At 45.9% G+C, this 19,298-nt stretch overlaps 1 protein-coding gene across 2 annotated transcripts in view; it reads left to right on the top strand.

The window, feature by feature from the left end:
- The window catches only part of DAG1 (dystroglycan 1), a 98,716-nt gene extending 94,037 nt beyond the window's left edge, over nucleotides 1-4,679 (top strand). For both annotated transcript variants that reach the window (XM_075183922.1, XM_075183921.1), the window contains exon 3: nucleotides 168-4,679. In XM_075183922.1, the coding sequence (XP_075040023.1) occupies nucleotides 168-2,561 (2,394 nt within the window). In that variant the 3' untranslated portion in view covers nucleotides 2,562-4,679. The remainder of the gene's footprint in view (nucleotides 1-167) is intronic.
- Nucleotides 4,680-19,298: the final 14,619 nt, after the last annotated feature.

The raw sequence follows: 19,298 nt of genomic DNA, 5'->3' as shown, positions 1-19,298 counted from the left end.
GTGACTGATCCACTAATCGGCATCTAGCCTGTGATGCACCAAAGCCTAATGAATAAATAGGCTGGGTATTGTTCAGACCACAACATGGCCTCGCTCTCTCCACAGTAACATAGCAGAACGTTCTCATTTGTTTTCTCTTTACTAAATCTGTGTTTTGTCTTTCTCAGGTCACAGAAGTTGGGAAGGACACTTTGCCGTCTTGGCTCCACTGGGAGGATAATGTCCTGGAAGGTCTTCCCCTTGACGCTGATAAAGGAGTGTATGACATCTCGGTGACCACCTTTCTGGTGGCACCTAATGGAACTTCTACACCACAAGCTACAGATGTCTTCTCCATTGAAGTTCATCCGGAGGACCACAGTGAGCCGCAGTCTATCCGGTTGGGTGGGCCAGAGACCAATGATGTGACACCTTTTCTGTGTGGTACTGATGGGCCCATTACAATTCTTACAGTCATCTTGGATGCCGACTTGACAAAAATGAGCCCGAAGCAGACTGTGGACCTACTGAAGAGAATGAGGGACTTCTCAGAGGTGGAACTATTTCAAATGAAATTGGTCCCGGTTGTTAATAACAGACTCTTTGATATGTCTGCTTTCATGGCTGGGCCTGGAAATGCCAAGAAAGTTGTTGAAAATGGGGCTTTGCTGTCATGGAAAGTTGGCTGCTCGATGGATCAGAACAGCGTTCCAAACATCCGTTCTGTGGAAGTTCCCGCTAAAGAAGGCACAATGTCTGCCCGGCTGGGGTATCCTGTTGTAGGGTGGCACATTGCTAACAAGAAACCTCACATACCTAAAAGGATACGAAGGCAAATTTACACTACTCCGACCCCAGTTACAGCTATTGGACCACCCACCACGGCTGTCCACGAGCCACCTATAAGAATTGTTCCAACTCCAACTTCACCAGCGATCGCTCCTCCCACTGATACAACGGCTCCCCCAGTCCGTGAGCCTGTGCCTCTGCCGGGGAAACCCACGATCACCATAAGAACCAGAGGACCTATTGTGCACACACCAACTCTTGGCCCAATCCATCCAACCAAAGTGGAAACAACCAGCGTCTTTCCTGGTCCTATTCGTCCAACTATGTCTAGACCTTCATACGTAGAGCCTACGGCTGTGGTAACGCCCCCATCTGCTACAGCAAAAAGGCCGAGGGTAACTACCATGAAGCCGGCTACAACTGCAGCCACAGATTCTTCCACCACCACAACCAAGAAAGCCAGAAGACCAAAGACCCCCAAACCCAAGCTTGATACCAAAACACCACCAACAAAAATAGATTCCACTTCACCAAGCCGCACACACAGCTCAACGACTGGAATTCCACGAATATTTAACACTGGACCTGAACTTAAAAATCACGTGGATAAAGTTGTTGCATGGGTGGGGACCTATTTTGAAGTTAAAATCCCACCTGACACATTTTATGATCGGGAAGATGGCACGACGGATAATCTAAGACTTACACTGGAGCCCAGAAAGAATGCAAGTCTTCGAGATAAAACGTGGGTGATCCTCAACAGTACCAGTCAAGTTATGTATGGCATGCCGGATCATAGCCACGTGGGAGACCACGAGTACTACCTGAAAGCCACCGACAAAGGTGGTCTTACTGCAGTAGATGCTTTTGAAATCCAAGTGCGCAACTTGTTCCTCAAGGAACAGTCACCTGTTAAATTCAATGCCAGGTTCCAGGGTGACCATAACTCTGTGGTCAATGATATTAACAAAAAAATCCAATTGGTAAAGAAACTGTCTTTTGCATTTGGTGATCGGAATAGCAGCTCCATTACTCTGCAGAATATCACGAAGGGTTCCATCGTTGTGGAGTGGACCAACAACACTTTGCCTGTAGACCAGTGTCCTAAGGAGCAGATAGAAGTAATAGGGAAAAAGATCTATGACGATCGTCGGAGAACAAGACCACATTTCATCTCTGCTATGGAGCCAGAGTTTAAACTGGAGAATGTCTCCATCTCCCTTACTGGGAGCTGCCAACATATGCAGAGATTATTCACAGTTCCTGTTCTGGAGGAAGAACCTCTAGTCACTGCCGTTGCCCCGACTCTAGCTGCTGACAGAAATCCAGAGAAGAGCAGCGAGGATGACGTCTATCTTCACACTGTGATCCCCGCGGTCGTGGTGGCTGCCATTTTATTGATTGCCGGTATCATAGCTATGATTTGCTACCGTAAAAAGAGAAAAGGCAAGCTGACCATAGAGGACCAGGCCACGTTTATAAAGAAAGGGGTTCCTATAATATTTGCTGATGAACTGGATGACTCGAAGCCACCTCCTTCATCCAGCATGCCATTGATTCTTAAGGAGGAGAAAGCTCCCCTTCCGCCTCCGGAGTATCCCAACCAGAACATGACAGAGACGATGCCCCTCAACCAAGACACCTTGGGGGAATACACACCACTTAGGGATGAGGACCCTAATGCCCCCCCTTATCAACCACCCCCTCCTTTCACTGCACCCATGGAGGGTAAAGGCTCACGCCCCAAGAACATGACCCCTTACCGGTCACCACCCCCTTACGTACCCCCTTAATGAACAATGTCCTACGTGAGGGGAGGATCGGGCGTGCTAGCCTGCAATCTACTGTCAAAGCGACAGAAAACTCTGCTGTTATAAGCAAAGAATCAAAGACCTGGAAACGTTTTCTAGAACCTCCTTAATGCCCTGCTCCTTCACCGGTTGTGGAAGGCACAGGACCGCTATCATTTTCAGATTTGTGTTGATACAAATGTGCGTCCACATCCGGATTACAGGTGAAGACACTACAGACCAGAGGAAGGGACTGGTCTCCATCACACACTGGGGTGGCCTTTTGGTTCTCTGCTGTTTGCCTTTAACACTAATTGTATTTTATGTTGTTTTACTTTTATCCACGTGTGTCTAGCTACAGAGCGTAACAAAGAGAGAAAAAGGATATCCTAAAATTGAAACGGTCAGAAAAACTTGCTGAGTTTTTAAGTTTTAATCCACTGTTTTTTGTGTTTTTTGGTATAATGTATTAAGGACAATGAACTTTACTTCAAAATAACTTCATGCTGTGTTTCAAAAAGTGTAATGTGATCTGACTCTGGGGGGGGGAGAACCCCCGGCCCCTCATCCGGTCTCTTATCTCTGCTCTCAATCTTATACCCTCTTTGATCATCGCTCCTAACGATCAGTGATCTGTAGTTTGGGCTGCAGTCTGTCCATCCAAAACCTGTATGAAGTGAAGTATTTAGAGCAGGTTTAGGTGATCTGTAGAACTACAAGTCTCAGGCTAGCAGGGTATGCTGGGACTTATAGTTCTAGTACAGGTTTCCTGCCTCTGGTTTAAGCTGTTCTTGAACTACACCCCAGGACTGGCCCTCTGTGCAGGTATAGAGGAGGTTCTGTGAATCTTCAGCCTGTCCTATCATAGTCCTGGCCTGGTCCTAAGGTAACAATACCAACTCCCCTGTTTGGGCTCCATCCTCCTTTCTGAAACACGGCATGCAGTTATTTTCTGTAAAGATGCAATATTTTTATGTAGTGATTCTGGAGGGATTTCCGTGATCTCTTCCACCTGCGCCCTCTGCCCCAACCACACACACACACACACACATAATATATATATATAAATATATAGAACACACCGTTCCTCCATTCTACACATACTGGTGCTGTCCCGGGAAGGCAAGGATTCAAGCAATCACTCATATTTTTTAAACAAATTTTGATACAGCCTCAAATTGTTTTATTAAAAAACTGATAAAATTGTAACGCTACTAGCAGTTTCTGTAGTATTTGCTTCCGGGCGTTACAGGTAAATGGTGATATTGCTCCTCATAGATCGCTGTCCATGTTTTTAGAGCCATATTTGAATTTTTTTTTTCAAATAATTAATGTATTTATCATAATTTTGTAGGGGTCTTTAAGACATTTTCCTCTTACCTTGAAACTAAATTGTTAGCATGGTTTTTCTTGACTTTTTTTTTTTATTTTTTTTTTATTTTATTCGGGGGGGGGGAGGAGGAGGAAAACGTTTTTGCAATAATGTTTCATGCCTTTGGGTGTTGAAGGTACAATACAAGACACACTTAAGCCATATTGAATGTCCTGCTGTACGTTAGCGGAGATGGCCTCCCGCAGACTGGTGTTAGAGGTGGGATTATCCAGTCTATTCTGCAGATAACTCACCCCAATTTCTGCCTATTCTATAGAAACACCCCAAACTGAGGGGGTCTCCTGTCCATTCTGAGATACAATGGTCAGTTATCACTGATGGATATGGCGGCCTCGCGCTATGTTCCGGCGTTACAAATGCCACGTTATCACACCCTGGCCTGGAACATTTCTTTAACATTGAGGCCCGGTTTTCTTGAAATGTACCAGTGGTCAAGGCCCAACGGAGGCAGCCATTTCCTGATGGGGGGGAGAGAGGCAGCCTAATCAATTGACAAAGAACCAATGATATCACTGAGGTATGAGGTGCAATGTTCTTAGGGGATCTTCATGACATGGCTGCCTCCGTTGTATAGAGGGGATGGTACACATTAAAGCACATTGGAACACGTGGTTACTATGATGAAGTGTGACTCATGTCTGAGCGTCGGAGGTATATACACCGTTCATCTATCTCCTCACATCTTGTTCAGCGTTATCATCATTATTATTAAAGTATATGCCTTATTACGTGTAGTCCCACAATTCCTTTGTCACAATGTGCGCAGCGGGCAGGAGAGAAGTGTGTGTACGTTGTTGTATAGAGAAATAAAACCATGGCTTTATTGCAGGACTGTGTCGTACACCGTCGTCCTATGTCTGATAACGTTGCCCTCTTTGTGTAGGACAGTACTCTCATTGCTGGGTGTGACATTTCTTGTATTGGGTAAGAGAACCTGAGTGTTACAAGGTTTCTGTGAATCTGTAAAAGGTCACGGAGGGGCTGCTTGACAGAAGTCACCCTTTCTACACATGTCACAGTGTATGGGATTACACCCCCCCCCCCCCCCCCACCCCTCCCCCTCAGTGGGGTGAGGTCTACAGAGGGTTTGTTTGCACTGGTGGAGACAGAATTATTTCACTAAAATAAAAGGAGGAGAGGACTTGTTTACGTGGGAGGAGGAGAGGGGCAGGACCTGCGTTCTATGCACCGTGGAGGTCTGGAGAACGGGGGGGGGGGGGGGGGGGGGGTCTTGTGCCATGTTTCAGTTACACTCCTGTGGGAGGGAGGAGAGGGGGTGTTTGTAGGTGCACTCTGAGCCATGTAACATAAGTGTCACATAAAGTAGCCTCATGTGATTGGGGACTATCTGGGCACTGAGCATGTTTTCCAGATTGCCCTGTTAAAACACATTGCAAATCCACAGTTAGTAAAATTGTCACTTGAGATGAGGAAAACAAGCGCTGTTAGGGCTCCGAGGGCTCGATACATAAGAAGAATGACCTGGAGAAGGGTGGGGGTCCTGAAGTGTTAGCAGAGCCCCTGCCATGTAGTAGGAGCAGACACAGGACTGTCCCTCTGCGGTGTGGATCCAGCCCCACCAGTTAGTGGGCCGTAGTCATGGGGGGAGGTATATACACCGTTCATCTATAGACATTACATTAATATGTTATTACCAAGTTAAATGTGATAAAATGTAACAGATTGATGAGCAGAAAACCTCTTGTGGTGTTTTACCATTTTCACAGTAGCAGAATCCAACACCATGTACTTCATCGCCCGGAGCCCCCAACTCACCCCGATTCCATCACTCTGCTAAAGTGCAGCAGTAACAATTCCATCCTCGTCCTTCAAAACAACCCGATGATGAGGGTGTGCGTAGAAATATATAAATATGTGTTTGTTTACTACCTGAACGGCCTGCATATAATGTGTAAGTCCTCTTATATCTCAGCAGATATAAATAATGTAAATGTGCCCAAGAAAGGTGAAGGCTGCTTCATCCAATCACACTGCATGATGGGCCTCTTGTTGTTGGCACTGATCACGTTGATTGTCTTCTGCAATGTGTGGGGCAGGGTCCCCTCCACTCAGCCACCGCTGGTCCTGTCTTCTATTGTCTTGTGATATGAGATAAAGATTATATATGTTATAATTGACACAAGTGTGCGGCTGTATCGGTGGTGGATTCACCTTCTGTTGTGATTAGTTGTAGAACGGGGGTCGAGGAACAAAATCTTTTGTTGGCGGTGACTGAATTCCCAAAGTGTTTGTGTTGGTGGGAGCTGAAGTGTTGAAGTAGGCAGCCAGGGGGGCTCCAGCCAGCTGTTGTAGAACTACAAGTCCCAGCACTCTCTATGTATAGACTTGGATGGAGAGCCGCAGGTGGTAGGGGATGAACACAGTATAATGCACGGAGTTGGGGTCCCTCCTGCTCTTGTAGTAGAGCAGTTAGCTGGTCTGTCTGCTGTGGTGCTGGATACTGCTGGTAGTACTCTGCTTTATCAAACCTATAAAGTGTTACCCAGTGCAAGTAGTCAGATTATAGTAATCATTTATCTAGTAATACAGTATATAGGGGTAGCTGTATGTAGGAGGGGACAGTAATAATACAGTATATAGGGGTAGCTGTATGTTGGAGGGGACAGTAATAATACATTATATAGGAGTAGCTGCATGTTGGAGGGGACAGTAATAATACATTATATAGGGGTAGTTGACGTTGTATGTTGGAGGGGACAGTAATAATACATTATATAGGGGTAGTTGTATGTTGGGGGGGACAGTAATAATACATTATATAGGGGTAGTTGTATGTTGGGGGGGACAGTAATAATACATTATATAGGGGTAGTTGTATGTTGGGGGGGACAGTAATAATACAGTATATAGGGGTAGTTGTATGATGGGGACATTAATAATACAGTATATAGGGGTAGCTGTATGTAGGAGGGAACAGTAATAATACAGTATATAGGGGTAGCTGTATGTTGGAGGGGACAGTAATAATACAGTATATAGGGGTAGCTGTATGTTGGAGGGGACAGTAATAATACAGTATATAGGGGTAGCTGTATGTAGGAGGGGACAGTAATAATACAGTATATAGGGGTAGCTGTATGTAGGAGGGGACAGTAATAATACAGTATATAGGGGTAGATGTATGTAGGAGGGGGCAGTAATAATACAGTATATAGGGGTAGATGTATGTAGGAGGGGGCAGTAATAATACAGTATATAGGGGTAGCTGTATGTAGGAGGGGACAGTAATAATACAGTATATAGGGGTAGCTGTATGTAGGAGGGGAGCATTAATAATACATTATATAGGGGTAGCTGTATGTAGGAGGGGGCAGTAATAATACAGTATATAGGGGTAGCTGTATGTAGGAGGGGACAGTAATAATACAGTATATAGGGGTAGCTGTATGTTGGAGGGGAGCATTAATAATACAGTATATAGGGGTAGCTGTATGTAGGAGGGGGCAGTAATAATACAGTATATAGGGGTAGCTGTATGTAGGAGGGGGCAGTAATAATACAGTATATAGGAGTAGCTGTATGTAGGAGGGGACAGTAATAATACAGTATATAGGGGTAGCTGTATGTAGGAGGGGACAGTAATAATACAGTATATAGGGGTAGCTGTATGTAGGAGGGGACAGTAATAATACAGTATATAGGGGTAGCTGTATGTAGGAGGGGACAGTAATAATACAGTATATAGGGGTAGCTGTATGTATGTTGGGGGGGACAGTAATAATACAGTATATAGGGGTAGTTGTATGTATGATGGGGACATTAATAATACAGTATATAGGGGTAGTTGTATGTTGGGGGGGACATTAATAATACAGTATATAGGGGTAGTTGTATGTTGGGGGGGACATTAATAATACAGTATATAGGGGTAGTTGTATGATGGGGACATTAATAATACAGTATATAGGGGTAGTTGTATGTTGGAGGGGAGCATTAATAATACAGTATATAGGGGTAGTTGTATGATGGGGACATTAATAATACATTATATAGGGGTAGCTGTATGTATGATGGGGACATTAATAATACAGTATATAGGGGTAGTTGTATGTTGGGGGGGACATTAATAATACAGTATATAGGGGTAGCTGTATGTTGGGGGGACATTAATAATACAGTATATAGGGGTAGCTGTATGTAGGAGGGAACAGTAATAATACAGTATATAGGGGTAGCTGTATGTAGGAGGGGACAGTAATAATACAGTATGTAGGGGTAGCTGTATGTTGGAGGGGACAGTAATAATACAGTATGTAGGGGTAGCTGTATGTAGGAGGGGACAGTAATAATACAGTATATAGGGGTAGCTGTATGTAGGAGGGAACAGTAATAATACAGTATATAGGGGTAGCTGTATGTAGGAGGGGACAGTAATAATACAGTATATAGGGGTAGCTGTATGTAGGAGGGGACAGTAATAATACAGTATATAGGGGTAGCTGTATGTTGGGGGGACATTAATAATACAGTATATAGGGGTAGCTGTATGTAGGAGGGAACAGTAATACAGTATATAGGGGTAGCTATGTGTAGGAGGGGACAGTAATAATACAGTATATAGGGGTAGCTGTATGTAGGAGGGGACAGTAATAATACAGTATATAGGGGTAGCTGTATGTTGGGGGGACATTAATAATACAGTATATAGGGGTAGCTGTATGTAGGAGGGAACAGTAATAATACAGTATATAGGGGTAGCTGTATGTAGGAGGGGACAGTAATAATACAGTATATAGGGGTAGCTGTATGTAGGAGGGGACAGTAATAATACAGTATATAGGGGTAGCTGTATGTTGGAGGGGAGCATTAATAATACAGTATATAGGGGTAGCTGTATGTAGGAGGGGGCAGTAATAATACAGTATATAGGGGTAGCTGTATGTAGGAGGGGGCAGTAATAATACAGTATATAGGGGTAGCTGTATGTAGGAGGGGAGCATTAATAATACATTATATAGGGGTAGCTGTATGTAGGAGGGGACAGTAATAATACAGTATATAGGGGTAGCTGTATGTAGGAGGGGGGCAGTAATAATACAGTATATAGGGGTAGCTGTATGTAGGAGGGGGCAGTAATAATACAGTATATAGGGGTAGCTGTATGTAGGAGGGGGACAGTAATAATACAGTATATAGGGGTAGCTGTATGTAGGAGGGGACAGTAATAATACAGTATATAGGGGTAGCTGTATGTAGGAGGGGACAGTAATAATACAGTATATAGGGGTAGCTGTATGTAGGAGGGGACAGTAATAATACAGTATATAGGTGTAGCTGTATGTAGGAGGGGACAGTAATAATACAGTATATAGGGGTAGCTGTATGTAGGAGGGGACAGTAATAATACAGTATATAGGGGTAGCTGTATGTAGGAGGGGACAGTATAATAATACAGTATATAGGGGTTGCTGTATGTAGGAGGGGACAGTAATAATACAGTATATAGGGGTAGCTGTATGTAGGAGGGGACAGTAATAATACAGTATATAGGGGTAGCTGTATGTAGGAGGGGACAGTAATAATACAGTATATAGGGGTAGCTGTATGTAGGAGGGGACAGTAATAATACAGTATATAGGGGTAGCTGTATGTAGGAGGGGGCAGTAATAATACAGTATATAGGGGTAGCTGTATGTTGGAGGGGAGCATTAATAATACAGTATATAGGGGTAGCTGTATGTAGGAGGGGGCAGTAATAATACAGTATATAGGGGTAGCTGTATGTAGGAGGGGACAGTAATAATACAGTATATAGGGGTAGCTGTATGTAGGAGGGGACAGTAATAATACAGTATATAGGGGTAGCTGTATGTTGGAGGGGACATTAATAACACATTTGCACTATTAATGATGTATCTCAGCAGGAGATATAAGGGACTGTCCTATGGTGACTCTGTGCGTTCTATGGAGTCACGTATATTTCTAGAGCAATGAGCTATTCTCTGATGGAGAGAGAGGGAGCGTCCTCTAATCAGCCATTAATATCCTTAGGAAGAATGTCTGAGTAAGGTGATTAATGCTGAGTCCTGGCTTCATTCATTACTATGATTTCTGAACCTCACAGGATGTAAATGGTAGACGGGTGGTGACATAAATCCGGCGGTGCGGTGTGTTTGGCAGAGGTTAACTCTTCGGTGGCTGGCCCTGGATGGCTCGCACCCATGCGTGCTGTAATCTGCAGGCCGTGCAGCCTCCATAGGTTGTCCTTGGCAACCGGAGCCACTAAGCCATGCGCAAAACGTGCGAGGAATGTCCTGCCTGTCGCCATGGCAACTGGAGGCACAGGGGCAGTGAACGGAATAATAATGGCACAAACAGCTGGAAGTACATTAATACGGGGTTTCCCAGACCCCTGCACTGTCCTTCTCTGTCCCTGGCCTGTGTTATCTGACCCTGGGCACAGCTAGAACCATGGCTGCAGCTATAAGAGGAGCTGTGTCCTGCTCCATCCTTACTGCAGCCTAAATCCAACATCCTGATTCTTATGTCGTCTCTGATCCCTGTATATTACATTTATATGACTGACGCTCTCGCCCTGTATATTACATTTATACCACCGTTCCCGACGCTCTCGCCCTGTATATTACATTTATACCACCGTTCCCGACGCTCTCGCCCTGTATATTACATTTATACCACCGTTCCCGACGCTCTCGCCCTGTATATTACATTTATACCACCGTTCCCGACGCTCTCGCCTGGTATCCCAGATCTCGTTACAAATGGAGGAACAGATCTTTCTAAGGGAAAAATCAATGTCGAAATTGGGCCTGAGAGGTGCGGGAACTCTCCCATTACCTCTTACAGCGGGTGTTGTGTGTGTACCCTGCGGTGTGAGCTGGATGAATCCCTCACATGGGGTATAAAGTTTAAGGTCAGGTCGCTGCTGGCGCTCTAAGGTCAACAATGGATGAAGAGGTCTCGCGGTCCGTGCACCGTTGTCGCTACCTCTGTATCTTGTACGGGGAACGCTATCCATCATTACTGCTGTTCTGCGTCACCTCTTCCCGTGCTTAGATATAATGGGGTGAGACATATTCACAATTTGCCGCTGTTATGCTTAGTCTCCATCTGGATGTTATTCCTACAACATAAAGCTGATTACATTGCACTGGGGTCATCCTGGTTATGTGTATATTATATATGTTTTACCTATTATCTATCTATGGGTATTTGGAACCACAATAGTTGGCACAGATACGGGGTAGAGGCTTTGTCTGGCTCTGGACTTATACCAGAGTTTGTTCTTCTGTTTCCTGAGCTGCTTTCAGGTTTGTTTGCAGACTGTTGAGCAGAGCGGAAGTTGCTGAAACTTTGACCTCGGCTGCTTTATAGTGAAAGACACAATAACTGACGTTTACTATTACACAACATTACTATTACACAACACGTTCTGAGAAGCCTCATAAAGAGGCCGTATATTGCACTATGGGCCTATTTATCATACAGTGTACACTAAGTAACGGACACTTACCGTGATTCTGCCGCACTTTGGAATATCCTGGAAACTTATGATTGTTGCATCGCAGCAGATATTGCGGCTGCTGCTTTGTATTATGTGTCGTTTTTCTAAGCAGTCACCATCAAATAATATAGTAACTGCTCTCTACCACAATCCAATAAGTTCCAAAAAAGAGATTTTTTTGGAAACTTGTCATGTTAATGTGCGCCAGGGGAAGCTTCGCTGCACAGTAGGGTTCTCAGTGCACATGCCCAATTTTTTGATGGGCGCACGCAAGTAGGAAACCAGACCGCAAGCGAAGAGCCAGTGTTACAATCAGTGTTACACTTCACAGGAACGGCTGTTCCTGTGGGAATTTTTTTTTTAAATAAATATGAGAAATAGTTCAATACTCATCAATGCGATAAGGATTGAAAACTATATTTTTCATTTTTTTTGCGGTGGTTGATAAATGTGCCCCTATAATAGCCGTGAATCTGCACCTACTGAAGCAGACTCTCGGGGGTGGGGGCTTCCTCCCCTCCGAATCCCCCCATCCCCTCCGCCACCTCCTTTTTATATTGTCAGTAACATGTTCACAAGAACAGTGTCTGTGTAATGCAGATTATATTCTGTATACAGGTACTTTATATATATATAACCAACCATTAAACCGAAAGGAAACCTGAAGACACCATGTGATATTAAAATGAGCTTTATTGGGGTGTAAAGATTTGGTGCTGAACTTCGTAGGCTCGTTCTTGGCCTGGATCACGCCGGCTGAGCGCTTCCTCCCATGACATTTCCCTGGCCTGGGGCATAAGAGCTCGCACTCCGTGCAGGGGATTTGATAATGTTATAAGACGCAGTGTAGCAGATAGGAGCTGGGACCGGCTGACAAATTTTAACAGGGACTCGGCTCAGCAGCCTATTGGGAACATTTTAAAGGGAAAAAAACAAAAACTGTAGTTACTCCAGTGCCCCAGCCCAAGGTCGCCCACTATGAGCTCGGCCCGGGGGGGGGGAGCTCCTGGTAATGAGGGTGTGGAAGTGTTGACCTGTACCTGAGTGTGTCCTTTACAGAGGCAGCTCCGGGAACTCCTCTCACATTGGGGACATAATTTACTTTCCTCCTCTCGCTGGTTGACCCCTTTGATTTCTCTGTAAATATATGAACGTTCCAGAGCGCAGTGTTCCGGCTTCTCCGCAGCAGCCGGGGGTGATGGAATTTCAGTTGCTGTAGGGTTACTAAGCAGCATCATTCTCTGTCCTTGCCACCAGCTGATAAGTCTGGTGCTATAATTCACTGGCTATCTCCCGGTATGAGGGGCAAGCAGCCAGCGTGCACAGTCTGGGACTGGCCCTTCCTCTGGGGTCACAGTAATATCTGCGCAGGATGGAGATGGATGAAACGAGGGTCCTGTTTCTGTGTCCCCTTCATCTGCAGCTTCTCACACCAGGACTTCTGTTGCAGAGAGATGACGGCCTCTTCCACTTACTGTCCGTTCCTCAGACTCCTAATCACTCAAATAATAAGAGGAAGCTCCATGTAAAATGTATGCCATCCTCTGTGGGCCGGGGGTACCTCCGTGCCTGCTGCGGGGTCTTGTCTTACGTGGGCAGACTGGGCTACATCTTCTGAGATCATTTTGTGATATTTCTGTTGGAGAAACTTACAAATAGGTAAAGAACGATGGCAGCTTCCAATGAGTAACTTTCAAATGATTTTCTGAGTGAACACGAGGAACGGAATTAGATTCAGATCCCACAACTTCTGTGTCCGGCCACAAGTGCCCCCCAAATATGTGTATTATACACAGGTGCAATAAAGGATCTCCTACCCCAGGCTCTGTCTTCCATTAGTACTTGTCTAATGTAAATATTAACGGGTATAAAAACATGATGGGTAAAGAATAAAGGAAAAACATTTGTTTATCTAATGAAGTGGTGAACGAAGGTTTGGATTCTATATTCAATTACATTTTATTTGGATACTGTGTGTTTCTGCACCTCTGTCCAGCATATGTGGGATATATATATAGAGATATAGTTTTGTCTCCATCTTTCTGGTGCTGACCGAGTTCTCTGTAAGAAGATAAATGAATGATTAATGGATGTGAGAAATTCACAGCAGAAGAACAGACATCAGAAAGCGGAAGGATCATAAGGTAACAGAACTGGAAGGTAAAGGATCAGGGGCCCCATTGTCAGTGCGGAGCAGATCCAACTCCAGGGTTTACATTTGCACCAGCACAAACCGTGATGTGCCCCCCCCACCCCCCCCCCCCCTCTCTAGATCTACCCACACATTGTAAAACTACTCCCACAACCAGCCTGATCTGTAATCGCTCCTGACGTGTACAGTCGTCCTAATCACGGTATAAAGTGCATCCAGCGGGTCCTCTGATTTGTTGTGGGTCTGGGGGTTCTGTCCTATATAGGTTCTGTGGTGACGGCTACTCCTGATAGGTCATCACGTCCACAGATTAATAAATCAGATGCCTGATTCTTGGTTGGGTCCATCAGGAAACACCTGAATGTCCTTAGTACCCAGCTCTGTATGGGTGATAAATGTGGACGCAGGTGTTAGATGTTTGTATCCAGCTGAGTGACTTCAGCTTCTGGATCTGCCCATTATTGGCCGAAGCTCTTCTCCATCTCCGATTCCTAGACATTGACAAACCCTGAACCTGCACCAGTCTGCCCGCTGTCTCCTGCTGCCCAGAGGCTGGCATTACACAGGCGGTACGTGCCCCTTCCTGCCACAGACCTGTCATTAGATACAGGCAGGGCGTCCATGGCGCCCTAGGCATTTTTACAAAATCGGCGCCCGCCTCCCCCCGTCTTTCCTTACCTTGTCTCACCACGCCGCCTCTCTGCTCCGTCTCCTCCCCTCCACTCACTGACACTAGTGAGTGGAGGGGAGGAGGCGGCGGTAGTGAGCAATAGCCTCTTCCCCCCCCCCCTCCCCGTGCATCTGATGCTGTGTGCGGCGGCCGTGACAGGTATGGTCAGCGGTCGCCGCACAGTTTTAAAGTCATTTACCATTCTGTGGCGCCCTCCAGAGCCCGGCGCCCTAGGCAAGTGCCTAACCTTGCCTAATGGGGGCGCCGAGCCTGGATACAGGGACTCCTGTAAGACGCTTTATTGTGTTTACAGTGGACGGTTGTCCAACCGCACTGGTCGCCCAGTCATGTACTGACACCTCAAGGACTGAGCTGCGTGTTTGTGTATAATATACATCATGTGTAGCGTCTCTGTATACTGAGCCCTTCAGTTACACCTTTCACAAGGTGGGAACGGGGCAGAGTCCAGTGTATTTAAGATAATGATCTTTGGAGAATGCTGGAGTGTCCCGAGATATGATCTGGAGATAAGTTATTTATAAGTGGAGATTCGCATCGTTCTCCAGATGAATGTTGAGGGGGTGCTTGAAAGGCCCAATATTTACATTTGCCCCGTACTGTGTGTTCACATTCAAAAATGCTATTGTTTTGTAATGAGCTATTCGCATGCAATTGATATGACAGAAGTTCAGAAATGCTACGTGCTGCCACTTGTACTAACTCCTTCAGCACTGCGACCTCGCTGCACCCTTACTGCGACCTCTCTGCACCCTTACTGCGACCTCTCTGCACCCTTACTGCGACCTCTCTGCACCCTTACTGCGACCTCTCTGCACCCTTACTACGACCTCGCTGCACCCTTACTGCGACCTCGCTGCAGCCTTACTGCGAGCTCGCTGCAACCTTACTGCGACCTCTCTGCAACCTCTCTGCAACCTTACTGCGACCTTACTGCGACCTCTCTGCAACCTTGCTGCGACCTCTCTGCAACCTTACTGCGACCTCTCTGCACCCTTACTGCGACCTCTCTGCACCCTTACTGCGACCTCTCTGCACCCTTACTGCGACCTCTCTGCACCCTTACTGCAACCTTACTGCGACCTCTCTGCAACCTTACTGTGACCTCTCTGCAACCTCTCTGCGACCTCGCTGCACCCTTACTGCGACCTCGCTGCAACCTTATTGCGAGCTCACTGCAACCTTTAGCGGTTACTTCATCAGTCACATGAAATGCTCACATACATGTTGCATACCTATAGGTCATGTGTCTGTACATGGATGAGGTAGGAACATGTCACATTCCTTCCTGATGGCCATTGTACAAGGGGATAACTGGGAAGCAGGTTGTCTGCCCTGTGACCTATGCCCCGTTCCCATCCATCCGTGCAGCTGATCCGTGGGGATCTGAGCTGGGGAAGTCATCAGAGATATCGTGTCCTCTCCCCGCCTGGGAGGCAGCTGTTCCTGAACGCTCACCAGCTTCTGTATTCTGTGTATTCCTGGAATAAGTGACATCTTCGTGGCCTTCAGCTCTCCCCAGCCTGGGGCGCACATGTGCGGTCATGGCCTTAACTGTGTTGGGATGGAACCAAAATACCAAATCACGTGTCTGGAATATGGAGAGAGCGCTAATTCCAGCGGAATGTCCACAACTGTTTCCGATGAAATCATTCACCCTAATCAGAAGTAATAATCCCTCCGCAAAAGTGGAATAAGTGTAACAAGAGAAGGGGGCCTGTACTTCTGTTATTAATTCATTTCTGCTAGAAGATGCTAAATAGAATGTAACTGCTGATATCTTAGCATTGGTGTATATACACTACATGGACAAATGTATTTGCACACACCTGTTAATTACTGAATTGAGGTGTTTTTCGATCAGACCCGTTGCCAGTTGTATAACATCAAGCGCCAGCCATGCAGTCTCCATTTGCAAACATTTGTGATACAAAATGGGTCATTCTGAAGAGCTCAGTGACACCAAGCGTGGTGCTGTGATAGGATGTGTGATACTGTGATAGAATGTGTGGTGCTGTGATAGAATGTGTGGTGCTGTGATAGGATGTGTGGTGCTGTGATAGGATGTGTGGTACTGTGTGGTGCTGTGATAGGATGTGTGGTACTGTGTGGTGCTGTGATAGGATGTGTGGTGCTGTGATAGGATGTGTGGTGCTGTGATAGGATGTGTGGTGCTGTGATAGGATGTGTGGTACTGTGTGGTGCTGTGATAGGATGTGTGGTACTGTGTGGTGCTGTGATAGGATGTGTGGTGCTGTGTGGTACAGCGTGGTGCTGTGATAGGATGTGTGGTGCTGTGATAGGATGTGTGGTGCTGTGATAGGATGTGTGGTGCTGTGATAGGATGTGCGGTACTGTGATAGGATGTGTGGTGCTGTGATAGGATGTGTGGTGCTGTGATAGGATGTGTGGTGCTGTGATAGGATGTGTGGTGCTGTGATAGGATGTGTGGTGCTGTGATAGGATGTGCGGTACTGTGATAGGATGTGTGGTACTGTGTGGTGCTGTGATAGGATGTGCGGTACTGTGATAGGATGTGTGGTACTGTGTGGTGCTGTGATAAGATGTGTGATAGGATGTGTGGTGCTGTGATAGGATGTGTGGTACTGTGATAGGATGTGTGACACTGTGATAGGATGTGTGGTGCTGTGATAGGATGTGCGGTACTGTGATAGGATGTGTGGTACTGTGTGGTGCTGTGATAAGATGTGTGATAGGATGTGTGGTGCTGTGATAGGATGTGTGGTGCTGTGATAGGATGTGTGGTACTGTGATAGGATGTGTGATACTGTGATAGGATGTGTAGTACTGTGATAGGATGTGCGGTACTGTGATAGGATGTGTGGTACTGTGATAGGATGTGTGGTACTGTGATAGGATGTGTGGTGCTGTGATAGGATGTGTGGTACTGTGATAGGATGTGTGATACTGTGATAGGATGTGTAGTACTGTGATAGGATGTGCGGTACTGTGATAGGATGTGCGGTACTGTGATAGGATGTGTGGTACTGTGATAGGATGTGTGGTGCTGTGATAGGATGTGTGACACTGTGATAGGATGTGTGATACTGTGATAGGATGTGTGGTACTGTGATAGGATGTGTGGTACTGTGATAGGATGTGTGACACTGTGATAGGATGTGTGATACTGTGATAGGATGTGTGGTACTGTGATAGGATGTGTGACACTGTGATAGGATGTGTGATACTGTGATAGGATGTGTGGTACTGTGATAGGATGTGTGGTACTGTGATAGGATGTGTGGTAGTGTGATGGGATGTGTGGTGCTGTGATGGGATGTGTGGTGCTGTGATAGGATGTGTGGTACTGTGATAGGATGTGTTGTACTGTGATAGGATGTGTAGTACTGTGATAGGATGTGTGATACTGTGATAGGATGTGTGGTACTGTGATAGGATGTGTGGTGCTGTGATAGGATGTGTGGTGCTGTGATAGGATGTGTGGTACTGTGATAGGATGTGTTGTACTGTGATAGGATGTGTAGTACTGTGATAGGATGTGTGATACTGTGATAGGATGTGTGGTACTGTGATAGGATGTGTGATACTGTGATAGGATGTGTGATACTGTGATAGGATGTGTGGTACTGTGATAGGATGTGTGGTACTGTGATAGGATGTGTGACACTGTGATAGGATGTGTGGTACTGTGATAGGATGTGTGATACTGTGATAGGATGTGTGACACTGTGATAGGATGTGTGGTACTGTGATAGGATGTGTGATACTGTGATAGGATGTGTGATACTGTGATAGGATGTGTGGTGCTGTGATAGGATGTGTGGTGCTGTGATAGGATGTGCGGTGCTGTGATAGGATGTGTTGTACTGTGATAGGATGTGTAGTACTGTGATAGGATGTGTGATACTGTGATAGGATGTGTGGTGCTGCGATAGGATGTGTGGTACTGTGATAGGATGTGTGATAGGATGTGTGGTGCTGTGATAGGATGTGTGGTACAGCGTGGTACTGTGATAGGATGTGTGGTACTGTGATAGGATGTGTGGTGCTGTGATAGGATGTGTGGTGCTGTGATAGGATGTGTGGTGCTGTGATAGGATGTGTGGTGCTGTGATAGGATGTGTGGTGCTGTGATAGGATGTGTGGTGCTGTGATAGGATGTGTGGTACTGTGATAGGATGTGTGGTGCTGTGATAGGATGTGTGGTACTGTGATAGGATGTGTTGTGCTGTGATAGGATGTGTGGTGCTGTGATAGGATGTGTGGTGCTGTGATAGGATGTGTGGTGCTGTGATAGGATGTGCGGTACTGTGATAGGATGTGTTGTACTGTGATAGGATGTGTAGTACTGTGATAGGATGTGTGGTGCTGTGATAGGATGTGTGGTGCTGTGATAGGATGTGTGGTGCTGTGATAGGATGTGTGGTACTGTGATAGGATGTGTGGTGCTGTGATAGGATGTGTGATACTGTGATAGGATGTGTGATACTGTGATAGGATGTGTGGTACTGTGATAGGATGTGTGGTGCTGTGATAGGATGTGTGGTACAGCGTGGTACTGTGATAGGATGTGTGGTACTGTGATAGGATGTGTGGTACTGTGATAGGATGTGTGGTACTGTGATAGGATGTGTGGTACTGTGATAGGATGTGTGGTACTGTGATAGGATGTGTGATACTGTGATAGGATGTGTGGTACTGTGATAGGATGTGTGGTGCTGTGATAGGATGTGTGGTGCTGTGATAGGATGTGTGGTGCTGTGATAGGATGTGTGGTACTGTGATAGGATGTGTGGTGCTGTGATAGGATGTGTGGTGCTGTGATAGGATGTGTGGTACAGCGTGGTGCTGTGATAGGATGTGTGGTACTGTGATAGGATGTGTGGTACTGTGATAGGATGTGTGGTACTGTGATAGGATGTGTGATGCTGTGATAGGATGTGTGGTGCTGTGATAGGATGTGTGGTACTGTGATAGGATGTGTGGTGCTGTGATAGGATGTGTGATGCTGTGATAGGATGTGTGGTGCTGTGATAGGA

The sequence above is a fragment of the Mixophyes fleayi genome, chromosome 8 (assembly GCF_038048845.1).
Source record: "Mixophyes fleayi isolate aMixFle1 chromosome 8, aMixFle1.hap1, whole genome shotgun sequence".
Lineage (NCBI taxonomy): Eukaryota > Metazoa > Chordata > Amphibia > Anura > Limnodynastidae > Mixophyes > Mixophyes fleayi.
Note: the sequence above shows the minus strand (reverse complement) of the source record. Positions and strands in the feature narration are given on the sequence as shown.